General features: G+C 34.5%; 2 protein-coding genes and 1 long non-coding RNA gene across 4 annotated transcripts; all 3 read left to right on the top strand.

Annotated features, from left to right (window-relative positions):
* Window positions 1-1,461: 1,461 nt before the first annotated feature.
* Window positions 1,462-6,758, top strand: LOC105169111 (uncharacterized). 2 transcript variants are annotated; one of them, XR_848383.3, is made up of 3 exons: window positions 1,462-1,627; window positions 3,965-4,167; window positions 5,947-6,758. It is a non-coding gene; the product is annotated as an uncharacterized LOC105169111 (long non-coding RNA). The 2 variants fall into 2 exon arrangements; XR_848382.3 differs by having other exon boundaries at window positions 5,950-6,758.
* Window positions 6,759-11,552: 4,794 nt separating this feature from the next.
* On the top strand, window positions 11,553-15,749 carry LOC105169113 (ubiquitin family protein). The gene is made up of 6 exons (XM_011089407.3): window positions 11,553-11,996; window positions 12,292-12,436; window positions 12,589-12,703; window positions 12,786-12,849; window positions 13,711-13,876; window positions 15,230-15,749. The coding sequence occupies exons 1-6, from the start codon at window positions 11,716-11,718 to the stop codon at window positions 15,473-15,475; spliced, it is 1,017 nt and encodes a 338-aa protein (XP_011087709.1). The 5' UTR covers window positions 11,553-11,715; the 3' UTR covers window positions 15,476-15,749.
* Window positions 15,750-15,885: 136 nt separating this feature from the next.
* Window positions 15,886-19,478, top strand: COBL6 (COBRA-like protein 6 precursor). The gene is made up of 6 exons (XM_011089408.3): window positions 15,886-16,775; window positions 16,901-16,983; window positions 17,694-18,144; window positions 18,252-18,402; window positions 18,676-18,947; window positions 19,057-19,478. Exons 1-6 carry the CDS (start codon window positions 16,667-16,669, stop codon window positions 19,347-19,349), a joined length of 1,359 nt encoding a protein of 452 aa, XP_011087710.1. The 5' UTR covers window positions 15,886-16,666; the 3' UTR covers window positions 19,350-19,478.
* The last annotated feature ends 370 nt before the right edge of the window (window positions 19,479-19,848 follow it).

The raw sequence follows: 19,848 nt of genomic DNA on the forward strand, positions 1-19,848 counted from the left end.
TGCCCATCAGTAGGGAGACAAGATCGATAAGCTTACTTCCTACTTTATTAATTGACAAGCCCAATAAATAAGTCAATTCCAACTGGACACGTCATCATATAACTAGACGGGCATATTACATCAGGGTACATCACCTTAAAATATCTCTAAGTGCTCCTAATAGATTGATGGCAAATGAGCTAGAAATCCACGAGTAACTGATTTTTGGATATTTCAGGCAAACCAGTATGACTTGGTAAAACAGTCATATTTATTTGAATTACAAACGATTTTTTTTTAATAATAGCCATCTCAATGGGCTTTCCAACTGTGTATCTACAATACCCCGGCATCCTACTCTATACACGCCTATAAATAGAGATCTGTACAGTCATTTGATAATATTAAACCTCACTCACAAACTCCACTTATTTTCATTATTTTCTATTGGTTTACATTTTGCACTCCATACGAAAATATAATAACTATCATGCTTTGCACTCTAAACTTACATTTCGCACTCTCGATTTTTAAGTTATTTTAAACTTACATTAAGCATTAGGTAATAATCTCTATTTTGTAGTGTTAGTCCTCATTGATCTTATGATTTTCCTTAAAGATTCTGCGATATTGTGGTATAGCAAAAAACTTAGTATGCATCATATGGATATAATTTTATTCAGATTAGAATATTTTCATCGGAATATAAAGGCAATTTTTATAATTATAATAATAATAATAATTCACTATTATTATTTTTCTCATGTTACATTATTTTTATATATCTAATTTTGCATGACGCCCTAAATATTAACTCAAATCAGCTTCCGTCAAAGTTATTTTTTTATTTTTTACAAGAACAATCCAAATTTTTTACAAGAACAATCCAAATTTTTCAATATTGTCTCTTCTTTTTAATATTTATTTTCAAATTTCTAATTAATACATTTATAAATAATTATTAATTTTAAAAAATTAAATTAATTATGCACATACATTTGATCGTGCCACATATACTAGTCTTTAATTAATTATTGGTTATTATTTCGTGTATTAATCGTTGTGGCACGTCATTTTTTCGTGTGTATAATAAATAATATTTCACATTTTTTAAGATATATTATCATAAAATAAGAATAAAATACATAAAAAATATCAACATAAAACTTGACAGGTTAAATAAACCAGTTATTTTATTAGTTGAAGTACTTTTGGATCATAAAAAAATAATATTGCGGTATAAAACATGACACATTTTCTGTACAACACTTATTTTCTTTGTAATAGTATAGATTATACTATCTGAAAAATTTTGCATTTAATTATTTATTATGTTAATTAAATATAATTTTAATTTTTACCAACCTCAATTTAATGTTAGTTTTGAAATTTAACTTTAATTTATAATAATTATAAATTCATAAATTTAAATAATATAATTATTTAAAAAAAATATTTATTTCAAAATAAACTAGGGTGGACTAATTATCTGGTCGGTGGGCTGTTCTGATTGAGGAAATTAAGCATGATAATTGATAGGCCATCTGCCGTGTTGTGTTTTTCTGCTATTCAAACCCCAATATTCAAAGCTCAAGAAACGATCTATCGGTCTTGTTGAAGTTGATTCTTGTTACAAATCTGTGGTTTGGTATATCTCCTCTTTTGTTCTCGATCCTGTTCACGAGATTCGTGTGTTTTTGGAATCTAAAAGTTTCGCATTGATTTATCATATGCGTATACATGATTCCGTTTTCTATTCAAGTGTTAACTTTGATTTCCCACAGTATTAGTTGATGTGATTGGTAGTATTGGATATCAATATTGAGTAATAGTTGGGAGATGTTTTGTTTATGAATGTATTTAATTTTTGTGTTAGGGTTTTGAGTAATAGTTGGAAGATGTGTTGTTTATGAATATACTTATTGTGTGTTAGGGTTTTGATCAAGAAATTACCCTCCGGAATGTTAGTAAGGAGGCCTAACTCTAGTTCCGTCATTTGAGATTTATCATGGCCTGGAATATCTGAATTGATGAATGATAGGCTTGTTTTGTCAACCATGGACTATGTGAGGATGTGTGAAAGTTTAGTGATTTCTTGAGTATGAACAAGTCGGTTCACAGTTGTGACTGCTACGATGTGATTGTTTGACAGATTGTTTAGTTCTATCCCTGGTGAAAGTGTAAAGTTTGTGTATGATTGCCATTAAATTTAGGTTTTGGCATTTCGGGAACTTGTCAAAAGGATTATTGGAAGAGCTTCATCTATGAAGCCGCCTTGTTTTTGGGCTTAATTATATACCTTTGTGTTCTCAGTCACTCATCAAATGACAATTAATCTGTATCATATATCAATCTATTGAGTATGACGATCTCTTCAGATTATGGATATTGTTGACCACCGTCGGCTCTTAGATAGTTCCTACTCCACTAAGGAATGGAATCCAACAAAGAAACATATTGCTCGGATGGTTATAACTCAACTTACATAATTCATGATGTGAATTCAAGTTCAACAAAGGAACTTATTAATTTTTGACATAACCGACCCACACTTGTTCATATACAAACACGTGGACTTGGAAGTAATGAAATATGCTTGAGTTAACTAAATTGCTAGAAATAACGGAAATCCGCGTCAAATTAATGAAGTAACAAGAACATGAACTAATGATTGAAACATACTAAGTACCTATCCAAGCTTTCATATAAATGCATCTTCCTAACATTCCAAGTAAAAACTTGAGATTTGGTAAAGTCTAAATGTTGCTTTTATAAGATTTCAATTATTTCTTTCCAATAATAAATATTTATACTTATGTTAATATTCTTTATATGCCATTTGTATCATTTCAAGTTGAAAATCCTAGACTTATGTTTGAAGAATTCTTTATTTAGAATGTTGTTTGTTGGAGATACTGATATAGGTTAAGGCGAACTTGTGTTGGCCGAAATATATTTATTGACGGGAAAATTAAATCGAAGTTTGTTGATGACTTCTGTGATTGGTAAAACATATTGATTATTATGATCAATTGTCTCATATTAAACTTTTATCATCTTGTTAGCACCATCATTGTTTCAGCTGTGCTGTGGTCATTTATTTAATAACAAGTTTAAAAGCATCAGATATTTAATTTCATTGTTACCACCAAATGCCAAAAGTTTGTGATAAGAAGCATTTATTGAACTCATCTACTTTGGTTGCTTCCCTTAACCAGTTGTCGTTATTTCTTAGTCATCTTTAATCATTACAATTGATGGAGTTCATCATAGTATGCATCCTTTCTCATGTCATGCTTAGAAAACCATGTTGCTGCAAGCTAAAGAACATAGGACAGAAAATTGCAGGGGTTGCTAGTTGATTAAATTATTCTAGTGATGTTTTCCTGGAATAACCTTATCAACAACCATCATCAAGAATCTTACATGCAGTTACATGTTGTTTGACCCTTCTTATTTTTTAAATGATTAAATCAATTCAAAGTTACTTCTTTTTATCCTATTTTTGTCAATCTCTCTAAGTAGTGATCATAATTACGAGATTTGTTACATAATTTTGTAGCTTTGTTTTTGGTTCACAATCCCATACAATATAATATGAATGGATATTTGCGAAAACTATATTCTGCTTAGAGTCTTAGACTTTTTTCTTTTTATTATTATTTTATTTTTTCCTTAGAGTCTTAGACTTGTTGCTACATGTTATTGGTCTTGTAAACTATTGTTGAAATGAGGAGGATTTGAGCGTTAGTCTGTGCTTCTGAGAAGCATAATTGCCTTTGGATATGAGTCTTGTGAGAAGAATCTATGCTGACAGACAATAGGAGCATCCTAACATGAGCGAGCCTTCATCTCACCACTGTTCTGATCAGGATCCTATTTTATCATCATTTGAATTATCAGTTATGTTTTTCTTATTGATGCATAGATCACTTTTCTAATTCCAAGCATGGATATCTGACTTTGTATGGTTTTGTTGGAATAGTCACAGTGACAAATGCTGTTAATGCCTTAGGAGGACTTGTACCTATGCTTACATCCTTCTATATTAAGCTGCACTTTTTGGTGCCCAGCACTCATTGCTTGTCATGATGCTGCTGCTGACATGCAATTGTATGCTGCTTGTCGATCCAGATGCTATGGCTGTAGCGACAGTTGGAGATCTTAGTCCTCATCCTGTTGTTGCAGGTTTTGCTTTCTTTCCATATATTTGTTCCTTAGGTTTCCTTCTGACTCTGTATTTACCGATGCACATTGGATGCTTCAAAATGTGTCCAGAAAAGTAATAGAAAAGAAAAAAATAGACATGTGTATCCAATATTTTTAATATGTAGATTAGGCACGTCGAAATGTATAACATGTTAAAGTATCATAAAGTTGAGATTGTTTAATGTCGATATACTTTTTGTGTTTACTTAAATGTTAAATGCACTAAAAATATATGTATTATACATTTGAATAATTAACTTTTTCCTTTTTACCAAAATATCACTGACCTATTTTTTTCCAAAAACAAACACTATCACATAATTTATAATTTTATTGTAGTGTAAAGAGAATTCCTTATCCATGTCATAATGTCCATATCATAGTCATGTAAGTATTTGTTGTTTCTGGAGGATGTACCTTATATCCTTGTACTTCATATTGCCTCTATTTTGGTTCAAATGGTAAACTACTGCCAAACCAAGATTAGGATTATATTTGGACAGGCCACGATTTTGCATTAGTATGCTGAATCTATTCTTGAAATGATTTGTTCTCAGGATTTGATTGAATGACCCAAATACTTCAACTCTTAAATGAAGTAGTGTTCACTATAGTATCCTGAAGTAGTTAATAATTTGATATTGTTGAAAGCAACTTGGATCTTGTTCCTTAACCCTGAGTTTTTTGCTTACCTTCAGTTTTCTGGTCTTGTGCTTTTCTGTTCTCTGGTGAATAACCGTTTTTCCTTTTCATTCCTTTTACACTGTAGCAAATGACCTTTCTGTCAGTCTAATGTATAATGTGATTTGTGTGGTGTGTTGGAAAGAAAGATACTACCATACGTCTAGAATTCAAAATAAATCTGATTTGTTGCGTCAAATGGCAAGAAATTGCAGCCAGAGGATCTAGCTCTTTGGCTGCACAAGAAATGCGCAAAGTTGGTTGTGTGTTTTTAGCGCATTATCTCTTTCTTTCACAAAAATAATATATATTTGTATCTTCATCAGAATCATGTTTGGCACATATTTTCCAAGTCAGTTACTGGAGAAAACCTTCAATATTGGTTGTCGAAAGCTAGCCAAACAACATTTTAATAGATGTAATTTTAATTGAACCTCCGAAATTAGCTTATTTCTAGTATTTTCAATAGATCTAATTTCAGTTGAATTGGAGAATAGGAAAATGAAGAAAGGGTAAAAAATTTTAATACAAGAACATAAATATTTTTTAGTCTGAGATTGAACATGATGGCACTTTTTTGCACAATGATAAACAACAGGTAGAGGATAGATCATCAGTCAATACTTAAACCTAATTAAAGAAATACATGTTACATTTTAAAAAAAAAGAACCTTAAAACTATTGACTCTAAGTTGAAAGTTGAAATGAAATCCCTAATAAGAGTTCTTCAAACCAAACCCCATTGCTTCACTGTGGTCTTACATGAATCTTAGTTAGCTTCTGCATTGCTTTCTGCTGCTTGTCTACGCCTGTGGTTGAAGATCCAACTTTTCATCACTGTTCTAGTAATCCCAATCTCTGCACATATACGAGTAACTTCTTCTCTAGAATACTCCCGGAACATCTTCCAACCATTGCTCTCTGCAATAACCCTCAATCTTTCACTTTGTTCACGTGTTATCCTTCTTCTACGCAAGCTCACCTCTATCTCCTCTGTCTGTCGTCCACTAGCCTCCTGAACCGGCTCTTCCGGCCCCTGAAATTGCTGATTCATTGCTTGCCTTCCTATTGGTGCAGCAGTTCGTGCACGCCTTGTGTATATAAACTGTTGCTGTGGGACTGGATGACCAATTACAGGGGTCGGTTCAGAAGAAGTTGCACGGCTCGTGGATGTTTGCTGATGAGCTTGTGGCTGTGGGTGCAGAACAGGAACTGTTGCTGTGCCATGCTGCTGGGAAACAGCATTATTTTCAGCCTGTGCACGAGGAATCTCCACCTCCACTCGCCTGTGGAAATTCCGGTGGCAATGACACGCAGCACAGACTGTGCTGTTTGTTGTGCTGGCCTCGAATAGACCACAACCATCAACAATATAGCCCATGATTGTGGTTCTTGCTGCATGATTGTGCATGCATTCTCTGTACATCACAAGGACTTCAGCCCTTGCTCCTTGGGAACTGATGTTGACGTTGATGTTTGTGGCCATTTCAGTAGCAGAGAAAGATGATAACAAAAGAGGTTTTGTTAATGTTTTGATTTAACAAAACTGCAGATTGGTTTCCGATGGTGGTGGGGAAATGAACCAGAGGGGGGTTTATATTCACAACTCAGCACGAAATCTAATCACAGCAAGCTGTCTTTCTGTAAAGTTGTAGTGCAATTTTAGTATGGAATTTAGTGTGCAATATCTCTATCTCCTTTTCTGAATGTGTAAATTCAGTCAGTATGTATGTGAATATTGAAATCTAAATAGATAGGCTTAGAGTTGTAATGCTCTTACTATTCAAAAATTTAGAACGGGATACTAAAAGGGTGTATATGAATTATCGAGCTGTAAATTTGTTGACCAGCAAATTTATTCCAAGATTAATGATAATTTTTTGCGCATATCTTGCACATAGTCGTACTTTGCGCATATTTTATACGTAGTCGTTCTTTACGCATATTTTGCACATAACTTTAATTAGTGCATTGCAATTGTATTTTTTTTTTTTTTTTGGATAAAGCATTGTAATTATAATCATTGCAATATGAGTAAATTTTACTGGAATGTGACTCATAAACCAGTCAAAATGATGTTACTAAGATTATTATGACATACCTTTCAAGTCTTTAAGTGCAACAACTCAAAATGAGTTTGTAATTTCAAAAATTGGCATATTAGTTTCCTTACTTGGTTGTGAAAGTTTGGACCAAATTAAATATGTTGCAAAAAATCATTACATGGGATTCAAATTTTAACGTTGTTTCACTTGTTTCTTCGTTTCCTTTTCTGGTGTATCATTTTATAATGTTCAGATAATATCTAAACTTATTTGTGAAAAAAATAATAAAATACAAAATTAAGAAGTATAATTTAAACCACTCTATATATAGTCCTTTATTATTAATTAGCTTGCATAAATTTAATTTATTTTTTGAGATATTAATATTTGATTAATCCTAAAGTTTAATAAAATAGTCTACCTACAAAGAGGTTTCATTCACTTTAAATTGACAAAAAGGAATGAAATGTTTACAATTATATTACGTTCAACTTTGTTGACTTCTATATTAATTATTAATTGGTTCAAACAAAATCCAAATAAAGTTTGTTTTGAATGTTGAACAATATATAGAGTCAAATTTATAAGCAATATATGTATAGATTTTGTGGCATATTATTTAAAGTTTTCATTTATTAGTAAATTCACATATGTACCTAAGCTATATATATTATTGGAATAAGATTATTGTATTAGACATATATGTGCGAGAGTTTATTATGAGTGATAGTCTCTCTTGATTGTTTGTTCTGCCACAATAAATATTTTGTGATGAAAAATTAAATAATTCAGATATTAGTCAAAGTTATATAAACTATTTTGCACAAAATGTTAATGTGATTTGTGACTGCATTAGTGATAAAAAGAAACTATATTATAGGTAAGTTTACCCATTTAATTATCATTTTTATTCATCTTTGACTACATACATTCATACAAACAATTAAAGAAGAACGCAAATGACATGAGAGAACCATAAATTATCCGACAACAATATTTTTTATATTGTGATTCATTGAGTATCGTTTTTGTATATAATACATATATATATATATGTTAGTTCCCGCGTTACTTTTAACATATGATTATTGGCGATTTGGATAGACATATTATCATAACTAATTCCTAGTTTTCGTATTTTGAATTTTGTGCCGTGTATTTTATGTGCAAAATTATGTTACCGAGGGCCGCTACATTTTTATGTTGGACAAAACTGCGCCAATCTTAAAAACTCATTGCTAGTTAAATATATACTATCATTATTGTTGTTGTTGTTATTATTATTATTATTTGTATTCAAGAAATATTAATTTGAAAACTATATCTAGAATTTAAAAGCGAGTTGCTCAAGTCATACTTTCTTATCCCCTGGAAAGTTTCCTTTTCTTTTTTCTTTTTTCTTTTTTGATTTTCTTTTAGAGGGATAACTATTCAATTATAAATCTCAAGATATAATCAACTTCCATTTTCAGTTTTCCCCCCTTTTCCTTTGATTTAATTTCATGTGTTTATGTATTCTTTATAGTATTATTTTGAGTTTAATCGCATTATTAATCTCACACTCTTTTAATAATTAATTTAATCTCAAAATTTAATATTGGTACGCAAAGAAACGTCCTACTATTAAGTTTTTGACAGGATGACCACATGCTCCGCACATGACTGTCAAATGCAGCTAGTCAAATATTTGTCACATCTTTAAAGGGAGGAATGCAATTTTAGTACTACAACTTAGGAGAGATTGACATTTTTGATCCTACAGTGCACGACTTGATTTCGCAATTTAGACCTGTAACTTTAAAGTTTTGACAATTTTATCATCTTTTTTTTTTTGGTCAATTTAACGATTTTAGTTATATAAATCAATTTGTGCAAGACTAAACATGCCAACCCCCAAATTACATTGCTAAAATTATAATTTAATTGAGTTTATGTCACATCCAATTTTCTAGTCAAAATTGACCCAAAAAATGACCAAAATTACTGAAATTTTAAAGTTACATAATTATATCACCCCACAAGTTACTGAATTAAAATGATAAATTTCCCATCTTGAAAATGTAATTTTAGTTTCACACTATGTATTGTTGGTCCCATGCAAGATCTTTATTTTCATAATGTCAATTCCAAAATAATTTCTAATAAATTAATTTGACCACAAAGTGATAGTTTACAAGATGTTATAAATACATAAGAAATTTAAATTAGTTAAGATCGATTGACTTATATAGAATTTGTCTGAATTTGAATCGTAAAAAATCATGAGATGAAAGTTGAATGCAAATTCAAACTAATAAAAAATTTATATCAAATGGATAAATAATATCAAAATTATAATTTTGATTGAAAAGTATTTATACTTTATTTAATATTTCAATATTTAGTGTTATATGGTTCCTCCCCACAATTAGTGTGTATATTCAGAAGTGCATTATGTTGATGTAAAATAATTAAGCAAATATTTTAACTTAATAATTAAAAGGATCAGATTTTTTGTTGCAAATCTTATTCTCTTCTACACTATTCAACATAAACACGATTTGATAACGTAGAATTCGAGAAAAATAATCAATCACTTGTCATGTAATTGATTTAACTCGACTAATTTGATTTGGACGAAAAAAAAGGGGATAATTACACTCTCTTTTCTTGAGGTTTGATGTAATTACACATAAACCTCATGCGGTTTGAAAAATTACATTTTAATACCCTTAAAGTTTGCTTCTATCTAACAAATAAGTAACCCGTTAGTCAAAATTCATTGAATTTGCTGATATTGACAAAAGAATTTGAATAAAAATTAACATTTACCATCAATTTATTATTGACTTATAGCAAATCAAATAATTTTTTTTTAAAATAAACTACTCTTATAACAATGAAAACATATATACGTCTTCACATGTGTGAAAACATATGAGGGTAATTTGATTTGATTTGCAATAAGTCAGTAAATATAAATTATTTTTTAAGTTTTTTGTTAATATAAACAAATTTTGACTTATTTATTAAATGAAAATCAATTTAAATATAATTTTTCAAATCATAAAAAATTTATGTGTAATTACAGTAAAATCTGGTATAATAGGAATATAATTATGCTTTAAAAAAATATAAAAATTAGATATATTAAATAGAATATAATATGAAATAGAAATTTCAACCCGTAATTTGATCATCTTGAGGTCTAAGTAAAAGTTGAAGCGGGGTGAGGCTCTCCCGAAGACAAACAATGTGAGAAGCCTTTTCATTCTTCTCCATAGGAGCTACAAACCGAGGAAACTTCCCCACCACAAACTCCCCCTCTATGTCCTTCTCTAGTAACCTGTTTCCAGTGCGCGGATTCAGCGCCAGCGCGTAACGACGACCCTCACTTACCTCATCAGGAAATACCACCGGAAACTCGACGGCCGCCTCTTCGGAGTAGAGGGTCAAGAAGACACCACCTGCCTCTATCAAAGGTGTGATGCTGCCGTGGATTTTAAAACCATCGAAGACCCCCAGACGACGTGCAATCCTTGAGGTATCTGATGGTGGGACGAAAGCAAGATAAAACGTCTCCAGTTCCAAATCGAGCACCACCGCACAACCGTGGTAAAAATCATAATCACAGCTGTGCATCCAGTACAGGTGTCCGTTAACGCAAAAACTTGGACTCTGGATCATGTCGGCGTCCTTATCACTCTCCTTTCCTCTCCATCGGCACGAAGAGATGGGAGTAGTGAGCGTGAGAATCTCGAACGCGGGACCGACCGACCATTTCGATGTAGGGGGTTTGCGGAGTCTAGTCAGTCTGACCAATTTATACGCCTTACTTGATTTATCGAAGCCCAAGTAGCAATGCGTGTTGATGATATTCACGTGGATCGGCGGTTGAGGGAGGTCCTGCATCTCCAACGTGCACACGTTGAGGATAGAAACTCGATCGACGGAATAGAAACACACGAGGCCATGGACGACCTGAGTGAAACCTTCATAGTCGGAGTATGGCACCCTTAAACGACAGACAAAGTTGCAGTTGTTGTTTGTGTTTCTCCGCTGGAGCCTGGCGTAGTAGAACTGGAACTCTCTGTCCGCGCTGTTGGCTCTTGATGCGAGTAGTCCGAGGCAAGGGGTTTGATTGCGGTGCGTCTGAATGAAGTAGTAGTTGCTGATGATTGAATTCCACTCTCTGGATATGGATTTGGCTCTGTAGAGATCGTAGACGGACAAGTAGGAGAATATTTCCCATAGTACGTCGGCCGGAAGATGTGATGGACGGCGGCAGAACCCCGTCCTCATTCTTGTGTTGTTATACTCAACCATCATGCTAACTGATAAGGCGAATACGTACGCAGTATATTCATGAATGTATAAATGAAAGTATTGGTATCTTAGAAGATTGAGTCCAAATACGTAATAATCATTAGGGCGTTTGAATCGGGATTGGATAAGGAGCAGTTAGAGTTGCAATGGCAGAAGCCTTTTGGGCTGTTTTTGATTGAGATTGAGATAAATGGGTTGAGTTGATATTCTTCAATTATTATATTAACTGCACTCATTATAATATTTATTATTTTTTGTGTAATTTAAACACCAAAACTTATACTTAACGTTTATGTAGTCTAAGGAGATGAGGTAACAACAATCATCATTCAAACAATCTCCGCAGCTATATAATATAGCCATAATTATACTCTTTTTTATTTTTTAAAATTTATATAAATTTCATCGTACCATTTTCCAAATGGGTTTACACTAAATATCGATTCCGATTATACCTTTACTATAAATAACTAATATATTGAACCGCTCTCTCTGAATGGCGAGTGGAACGTCGTCGTCGGCCTCCGCGGTGGCGCTTTCGCCGTTGACGGAGGAAGAGCTTACACTGACGGTGAAGTGGAGCGGAAAAGAGTACACTGTTAGAGTTTGCGGCGACGATACCGTGGGGGAACTCAAGCGCCGTATATGCCAGGCTACAAATGTGCTGCCCAAGCGACAGAAGCTTCTCTACCCTAAAGTCGCCTCCAAACTGGCTGATGATTCTCTGCTTCTCTCTCAGATTCCGCTCAAAGCCGCTGTCAAAATGACCATGATTGGGTATTTCTTTACCAAATTTTCTTCTGCCCTCGAGTATTTATTAATTGGTGGCTAACAGAGTTTCCCAGGAATTTTGCTTTTCCGTAAAGTTTTGATTTTTTTTAACTTTGGCAGTTATGTTTAATTTCATTGCGTCATGCAAGTGCTGGAGTTATGCTTGAGTTCATCATCTCTTTCTTTGGTTAAACTCGCTCTGTTGCTGTTGTTGATTTTATGCTTGGACTGTGACTTAGCGAGTTGATTTACTAGTATCTGTGTGAAGCAGATACTTGAGATATTTTTATGTGATTTGCAGTACGGTTGAAGATGATATAATTGTGGATCCAGTGGAGTCCCCAGAGATTATTGATGATTTTGAACTTGGGCAAGATGAAGTCGTGGACATCAAAGATAAGGATGTCAATAAACAGAAATTGAGACGCCGTATTGAGCAGTACAAAGTCAGTTTTCCCTATGCTATTAGTCTTCATGGGTTCAGATGACTGTAATTTAATTGTTCTGCTAGATTGCCGAATGTTTTTAGGGTTACCAAAAAGTAGGTTTTTTACTTGATCCTTGGAGATGATCTTTGTGTTCCCTGCTTTCATGCTAGATTGAACTCCGAAATCCCTGTCGTGAAGGCAAAAAATTGCTTGTCCTGGATATCGATTATACTCTTTTCGACCACAGGTCTCCAGCAGAGAATCCGTTAGAACTTATGCGGCCTTGTAAGTGTTCATTGTAAAAATTGCTACTTCATTGTAAGAAAGGCGTCTTGATATGCTACCTATTCTGTTATCAACTACACAGATCTTCATGAGTTCCTCTCAGCCGTCTATGCGGAGTATGATATCATGATATGGTCTGCAACCAGGTTAAGATTTTCTGCTCCCCATTATTATTGTGTGATGCTGCAGTTTTTGCTTCCGCTCATATATTGTTATTGGAATACAAAGTTGACATATTGAACTATGGTCATAACAATTGATACCAAAAACGGCTATAGCATTAAGCAAACAACTTTTTTTCGATGTCTCATAATTTACCTTTCCAATTCCAAAGTGCTGATATTGCTATGCCTAAATTCTCTCTTTGAATTAGTGATCGGAGTAACAATTTTGAAACTTATGTTCTAAATAGGAATCTCACCCTGTATTTTGGGTTGCTGAAATCTTTTAGTAAGTTTAAAGTTACTCTACTGACTGCTTCTTATTAATAAACAGCAAAGCCTGTAGAGGCATATCTTTTCTCCAGAATGTGTCTCCTCATGTTTGCTTCTGGCTCAATCAAGCGGGAATCCTCCGACCTTTTGTCCTTTATTGTCAGTTTCTGACGTCCATGGTTTCTAGGCTCTCAAAATCATGCGGAACTAATAACTTAGTTTTGCATCATAATTTCACTCTGCATGAGTATTTATCTTTGTTTAAAAGTTGTAAATGCTGCATGAGTGATGTTTATTATAACCATTTCACTATAAGGACCAGAAAAGGATGCCAGGAATAAAAGAGTATATAACTTATCATATACCTTTTTGATGTTTTTTGTCCTCTAATAGTTAAATAATATTGTTTCACCAGTACTGGAAATGCACCGTGTAGTGGATAATAATGGGTTTGACCATTACAAGTTTCAGAGTAATAACTAGACTGACTCTTGAGGCTTACTAGTGTGAGTTACTGTATACATTTTTATATAAACATACAGTAGCTTAGATGAAATTACTTCATTTTTGCAGCATGAAGTGGGTTGAATTGAAGATGGGACAGCTTGGTGTACTGAATAATCCTAACTACAAAATTACAGCTCTTCTTGATCATTTGGCAATGATCACCGTTCAGTCAGATACTCGTGGGGTCTTTGATTGCAAACCACTTGGCTTGATTTGGGCACACTTCCCTGAGGTTTGAACTTCATATTTTCCTTTTCTTACTTTGTCTATTTACAAATGGTATACCTGAAAAAGAAGAAAAAGAAAAAGAATATTAGTTGTGACTTGTGAGGCTGCTGATCAAAACTTTTGTTGGAATGGTTTTTCTGGTAAGAAAGGTGAGTTCTGCTTTTAACTTTTATTCACAACATCCTGTTACAGGATTCGATAAATTTATTGCAGAATATAAGTTCTGCCAAGTAGGGCCCAGATTAGTTTATTCTTGTTGATTCCCAGTTTATAATTTCAGGATAGAGGATCCTTAAAGTACTAGGTGATAGAGGGAAATTGAGTCTATAATTCTGAAACTGAATTGAAACAAATGAAAAAGGAGAGGAGAAAGTGTTGTTAGGTTACTTCGTGTTGGAGTTCTTCTACTGGATTTCTGAGAGTATATTACCTTACCTTAAATGGGTGTTTTACGGATAATAAGACAAATCATTAGCTATCGCTTAGCCCATGCTTGTAGAAATTTTCTTCCCTACCTTCAACTTACGGTAAATTCTTCTAATATTAAATACTAGAGCCATATCTGCATGGAAAACCAGTTATTTTCATATAATGTCATTATTAATACATCATACACCCACCATTAATTTTGCATGTTTCCGTCTTTCTTTTTTTTATTTTTTGTGACATTCCTTTTTAATTTCTAATGTGGATGTTTTACTTTTGGATATCCTAACTTGTCTGGTGAATTTTCTTTGGCATGTGGATTTACTTATTGCGCTTCTGTACTGATGAAGGTCAATCAAATTCCTCCATAATTTACAAGATTTTTGATAAAATAGTAAATGAGTCTGCATGAATGACTGAATTTTTTGTTATCATTAAAAGCAGACATGTTCATGATATATAAGTTAGTCTCACAATTAAATCGTTAAATATTCCTAAAATAACTTAGTACTTTAAGGACCCTTACATACTGATAACCAACATTATCAGTTATACACACTCTGGAAGAACTCAGCATTGTATCATTTGTACTTGTATAATCATTTGATCAGTAGGTTGTTCATGTTTTAAGTCAAGTCTTACTCACAGCATGTTCAGACTGTTTTTGTTTAGTAATCTTAAATTAATCAAACAGTCGACTCAGGTGTCTTGCATGCATGCAGTCTTAATACCTAGGAATCTATTGGGGCCTTTACAGAGTTGAAGTTCATGTGTGGTATTACCCAAATATCAGGGGCTAACAGAATCCTAGCTAAGCATACTATCAAAACTTTCAACTTCTATAATAATATTACTTTGCTCAAACTTTTCACATCTAGGTATACAATAGTCCGATTTCTAACTTGTACAATTCCTTCTGATATATCTGCAGTACTATAGTGCTAAGAACACCATAATGTTTGATGATTTGAGGAGGAATTTCGTGATGAACCCCAGAAATGGTTTGACCATAAAACCATTCAGAAAAGCCCATGCAAATCGCGACAGTGATCAGGAACTTGTAAAGCTGACCCAATACTTGCTTGCTATAGCGGAGCTCGACGATCTTAGCGCCCTTGATCACAGGAATTGGGAATCATTTAACGAAGACGGTTACAAGAGGCGCAGGCATGCTTAGATTACAAATTTCTTTACCAAACTATAATGCTACTTCCCTAGTGTCTCCTGCGTTCACCATTTTACTTATTTGACAAATGCACTTCCCTTTTTTTTTTTTTTGCTTTTATAATCGTTATTTTCTTTGGTCGGGGTGGAGGAGGTAGTCGGTTTCCAGGGTTTGGCAGCAAGGAAGAGTAGGTGAAAATTGGCGGATGAATAGGTTTTTTACTATTATGTTCAAATATTCGTGGTTACATATTTCAATGTGCAATCTGAAATATTGGTTCTTGGCACTCTTTTTCTTTTCTGAACATCAGAAGAGAACATTGCATTATATCCATGTTTGTCTGAGTTGTTACAGATATTGTTAATAGAACGGGGAACACAAGTGATTATATGATATCAAAGTTTCAGACAAAAACAGCGGGCAATCGTCATAAATTTCATTCCTACAACCCGTTGGTGCTTTCTTGGCCAAAATGTCCAAAAGGTTATACGGAAATACTAACAACTTCAAGTATGCCATAAGACTTCAGTAATATGAATTGGAACTAACTGCATTAAACTAGCTTCATAAGACACCACGAACGCCATGCAGTTCTCTCCATCTCTCTCTCTCTCTATAATTGTATGTATTGTCATATAAATATTGATATATATTAATCGAATCTTATATTGCAAAAAAGATTAAATTGTTCGCTAGCAACTAGATTCCTAGTCCAGGAAATCTTGGTCGAAAAATTACTGGCAGGGTAGTTCTACTTGCCATATTTCTTATTGCAAAAATCGAGAAACTATGTTAGTTACTAAGTAGCATTAAATGGGATATAATGAAGGAATTCGGAATGAAAAACAAAATTTTAAAACGAGAATAAATATAAAGAGTGAATGCTTAAAGAATGGCAGTAAAAGTTTCCAAAGTAGAAAGGTTTTTCCCAAAACGGCAGCCACCAAATGCGTGAGTTTTGAATGCAAAAATCCCGCAAAGACGCATTCTTGGCACCCACCCTCAATTCGTGGGAACACCAATAACGCTCTGATTTATTATTTCTTCAATCTGACAGAGAAAATATAGCAAAAAGGATTATCATACACACAGTACACACACTGAGACAGACATGCATGTATGTTGAAGGGTTTGTGTCTCTGATTTAGACAAAGAATTGAGCCAGAGAATTTATCAATCAATCAATCAAGGGGTTTTGGAAGAATGGATCTGATCCCATGTTTGTTTCTTGTCAACCAGCAAAGATCATTCTATGTTGTTGTCTTGATGACTGTACTTCTGTTCAGTAACACCAGTTTTCTATCACCAGCCGGTGAGTTTTAGTTAGTTGTGTTTGAAAATGTATGGGTTTTATTGTGGATAAAGAAATGGATTGGTTAGTTAAATGTCGGGTTTATTCTGAAGTTGTTGTGATGGTGAATTTCAGTGGTCATGCAGATGGTTATGATCCGTTGGATCCTAATGGGAACCTCACTATCAGATGGGATGTCCTGCAACAAAACGATGACGGTACACAGGATGTAAGAAGCTTTCTCTTATCCTGCAGATTTGATTAATGTTGTACGTGTGTGTATGATGCTGGTTGTGCCATCACGCATCGCCTATCCTTTTTAGAATAATATCAAGTAGTTCTAGTCAGACAGGCAATAACTCACTTAATTGTATCTAACAGGAAAATTTTGATCACATTGCTCTTATTTATCAGATTTTACGTATGTTTGATGTAGCATACAGGTAAATACCAAGCAAAACACAAATATACCCACATGGCCATATATGTATGTACTTGTTACACATTATATTGATCGAGAATTAAACGTGTAGATGTAATTTAAATTGTAGGTAACAACATTTGGATTCCTAGATTTGTGCTTCTGTTCTTGAATAACTTCTTTAGTGATTTAAGTTGTCGGGAAGCAACTGGAATATGGACAGGTTTTGTATGTTTCTAAATGGATCCTTCAGTAAAAACTTGCAGTTCTCAGACAAATGTCTGTTGTTATCAGACAACTTCAAATGGATCCTAAATTTAGGAAGTTGTCAATTGTTGCTGAATGTATACAGTAACCTTCTACTGATTCTTGTTTACTATGTAATTTTCGCGTATATTCTGTACTTGGCTATCACGAAGAAACTCCAAATATCATGTGAATGTCCTAAACAACTTCTTAAATCTTGGGACCGTATTACATCTACTAAGTTTAGTTCTAAAACTATTATCCTCTTCCAGGTAAGGTTAACGATTGTGAACTACCAGCTATTCCGCCATGTAGAGTTGCCGGGGTGGAAACTAAGTTGGAAATGGCCAGGCAATGAGGTCATCTGGAATATATTAGGTGCTGAGGCGACTGATCAAGGAGATTGTTCTGTATTCAAAGGAAAACAACTTCCCCACTGCTGCGAAAAGGAACCTGTGATAATCGACCTGTTGCCTGGTGCCCCTTATAACAAGCAAGTTGCAAATTGCTGCAAAGGTGGAGTTCTCTCATCCATGATGCAAGATCCTGGAAAATATCTTGCCGCTTTCCAGATGCACATTGGAAGTGCAAGTGACAGTTCTGTGCCCCGACTACCAGCAAGATTCACTCTTGGGCTTCCGGGCTATACATGTGGAGAGCCGTTCAAAGTCCCACCGACCAAATTTTTTGAAGATCAAGGCCGTCGGAGGACACAGGCACTTGGTAACTTGAATATTGTTTTTAGAGCTTCTTTGTTTTGGTTCTAATTCTGGTGGAATGGAATCTTATGGCAGAACTTTAGAATTTTAACCTATGTGGTTCTGTTGCAGCGACGTGGGATGTGACTTGCTCGTATTCCCAGTTCAGAGCTTCGTCTGCACCAACGTGCTGTGTTTCATTGTCAGCGTTCTACAACAATACCATTGTTCCATGCCCAAAATGCAGCTGTGCTTGCCACGGAGATGGGGCTGGATGTGTCAAGTATGTAGCATTGACTGTTTCTTTTGCCTCTGCTGCAATATTTATCGCAAACTCTCAGAAAAATATAGTAACAACTGAATTATTTTGCCACATTTGAGCCTGTGCCATCTGCGTAAAACAGTGCCCTTTTGCTGTTTTAAGAATGGAATATGCTGAAATTATAATGGGAGAGTTTTATGACAGAAACCGTAGCTCACAGCTCTATAAAAACGTATAAAAGTCAGAACGCAATTGACTAGGATATATTACTGATTCTTGATGCCAAATATGCAGGCCCGGAAAATTGCCTCCCGTGCTGCAGCTAGAGCATAATGAACCACCAAAGCCGGTGGTGCAGTGTTCTGATCACATGTGCCCGATAAGAGTGCACTGGCACGTGAAGTTGAGTTACACACAATACTGGAGGGTGAAAATCACGGTCACGAATCTAAATTATGTCAAGAATTACAGTGAGTGGAACTTGGTGGTCTTACACCCTAATCTCAGAAGTGTTACGCAGGTCTTCAGTTTCAACTATAAGCCTCTCAACATATATGGCAACATAAGTAGGTGCAGTTTCCTGTTTTTCTTGATGCTATGATGTTAGTTCTGTAACTAGCGTAGCCACTCTTCTCTCTCTTCTCCGTAACTTGAAGTGGCTGCTATACTTTTCAGATGACACTGGAATGCTTTACGGGATTCAGTATTACAACGACATGCTTCTGCAAACGGGGGAGAGTGGGAATGTACAGACAGAAATGCTGCTGCATAAAGATCCTGGGATTTTTACTTTTAAGGAAGGATGGGCATTTCCCAGGAAGATCTCCTTCAATGGTGAGGAATGTGTAATGCCGTCGCCTGATGATTATCCTAGGCTCCCAAACACAGCCCATTTCGATGCACAAGCGGCCTCCTCTGTCAGTATTTCGCTCTTAGTTTTGTTGCTGACAGTGATAGTATTATCGTGAATGGTTTTTTTCCTGCAACAGATGATGTTTTCCAGTGTGTTCATTGGATTATTGATTCTTGAACTTGGCATCTCTCCACACACACACGTGTATACATTGAGGGGCCATTTCCATTGTTCTTCATTTTCCTGCTGGTTAGCGAGTATGTTTTTTAGATGGTAAAAGTCGACTTGTTCATCCAGCTATGGGGAAAATCCTTCTCCAAATTAAGTTTGGTCGAACTAAATATGATTGGGTCACTTTTCTAAAATTATACACCACTCACATTTCAAATACATTTCACTTGATGTATAATTAATTCAGGTCTGGCTAATCAGACTAAACTAAAATTTCACCTATGGTATCTCTCCAATATTTGGACTCTTAACTCAACCACACATACACAAGTATCTCACAAGAAAATCCAAGCTCCACAACAATGACGCTTGGCGTCCTTCTCTAATGTTCTCGATCATTAGCATTTTAGTTTCGCAACCCACATCACAAAAAAGTATTCTTG

Source organism: Sesamum indicum, linkage group LG8 (genome assembly GCF_026168435.1).
Source record: "Sesamum indicum cultivar Baizhima isolate 11 linkage group LG8, ASM2616843v1, whole genome shotgun sequence".
Lineage (NCBI taxonomy): Eukaryota > Viridiplantae > Streptophyta > Magnoliopsida > Lamiales > Pedaliaceae > Sesamum > Sesamum indicum.

Bases quoted from the DNA above. Each gene is read 5' to 3' on its own strand.
- LOC105169113 (XM_011089407.3), top strand. From the start codon at position 11,716: ATGGCGAGTGGAACGTCGTCGTCGGCCTCCGCGGTGGCGCTTTCGCCG. The intron at 12,437-12,588 runs GTCAGTTTTCCC...CTTTCATGCTAG, and splicing joins GCCGTATTGAGCAGTACAAA to ATTGAACTCCGAAATCCCTG. The intron at 12,850-13,710 runs GTTAAGATTTTC...TCATTTTTGCAG, and splicing joins ATGATATGGTCTGCAACCAG to CATGAAGTGGGTTGAATTGA.
- COBL6 (XM_011089408.3), top strand. From the start codon at position 16,667: ATGGATCTGATCCCATGTTTGTTTCTTGTCAACCAGCAAAGATCATTC. The intron at 16,776-16,900 runs GTGAGTTTTAGT...GTGGTCATGCAG, and splicing joins CAGTTTTCTATCACCAGCCG to ATGGTTATGATCCGTTGGAT. The intron at 18,403-18,675 runs GTATGTAGCATT...CCAAATATGCAG, and splicing joins GATGGGGCTGGATGTGTCAA to GCCCGGAAAATTGCCTCCCG.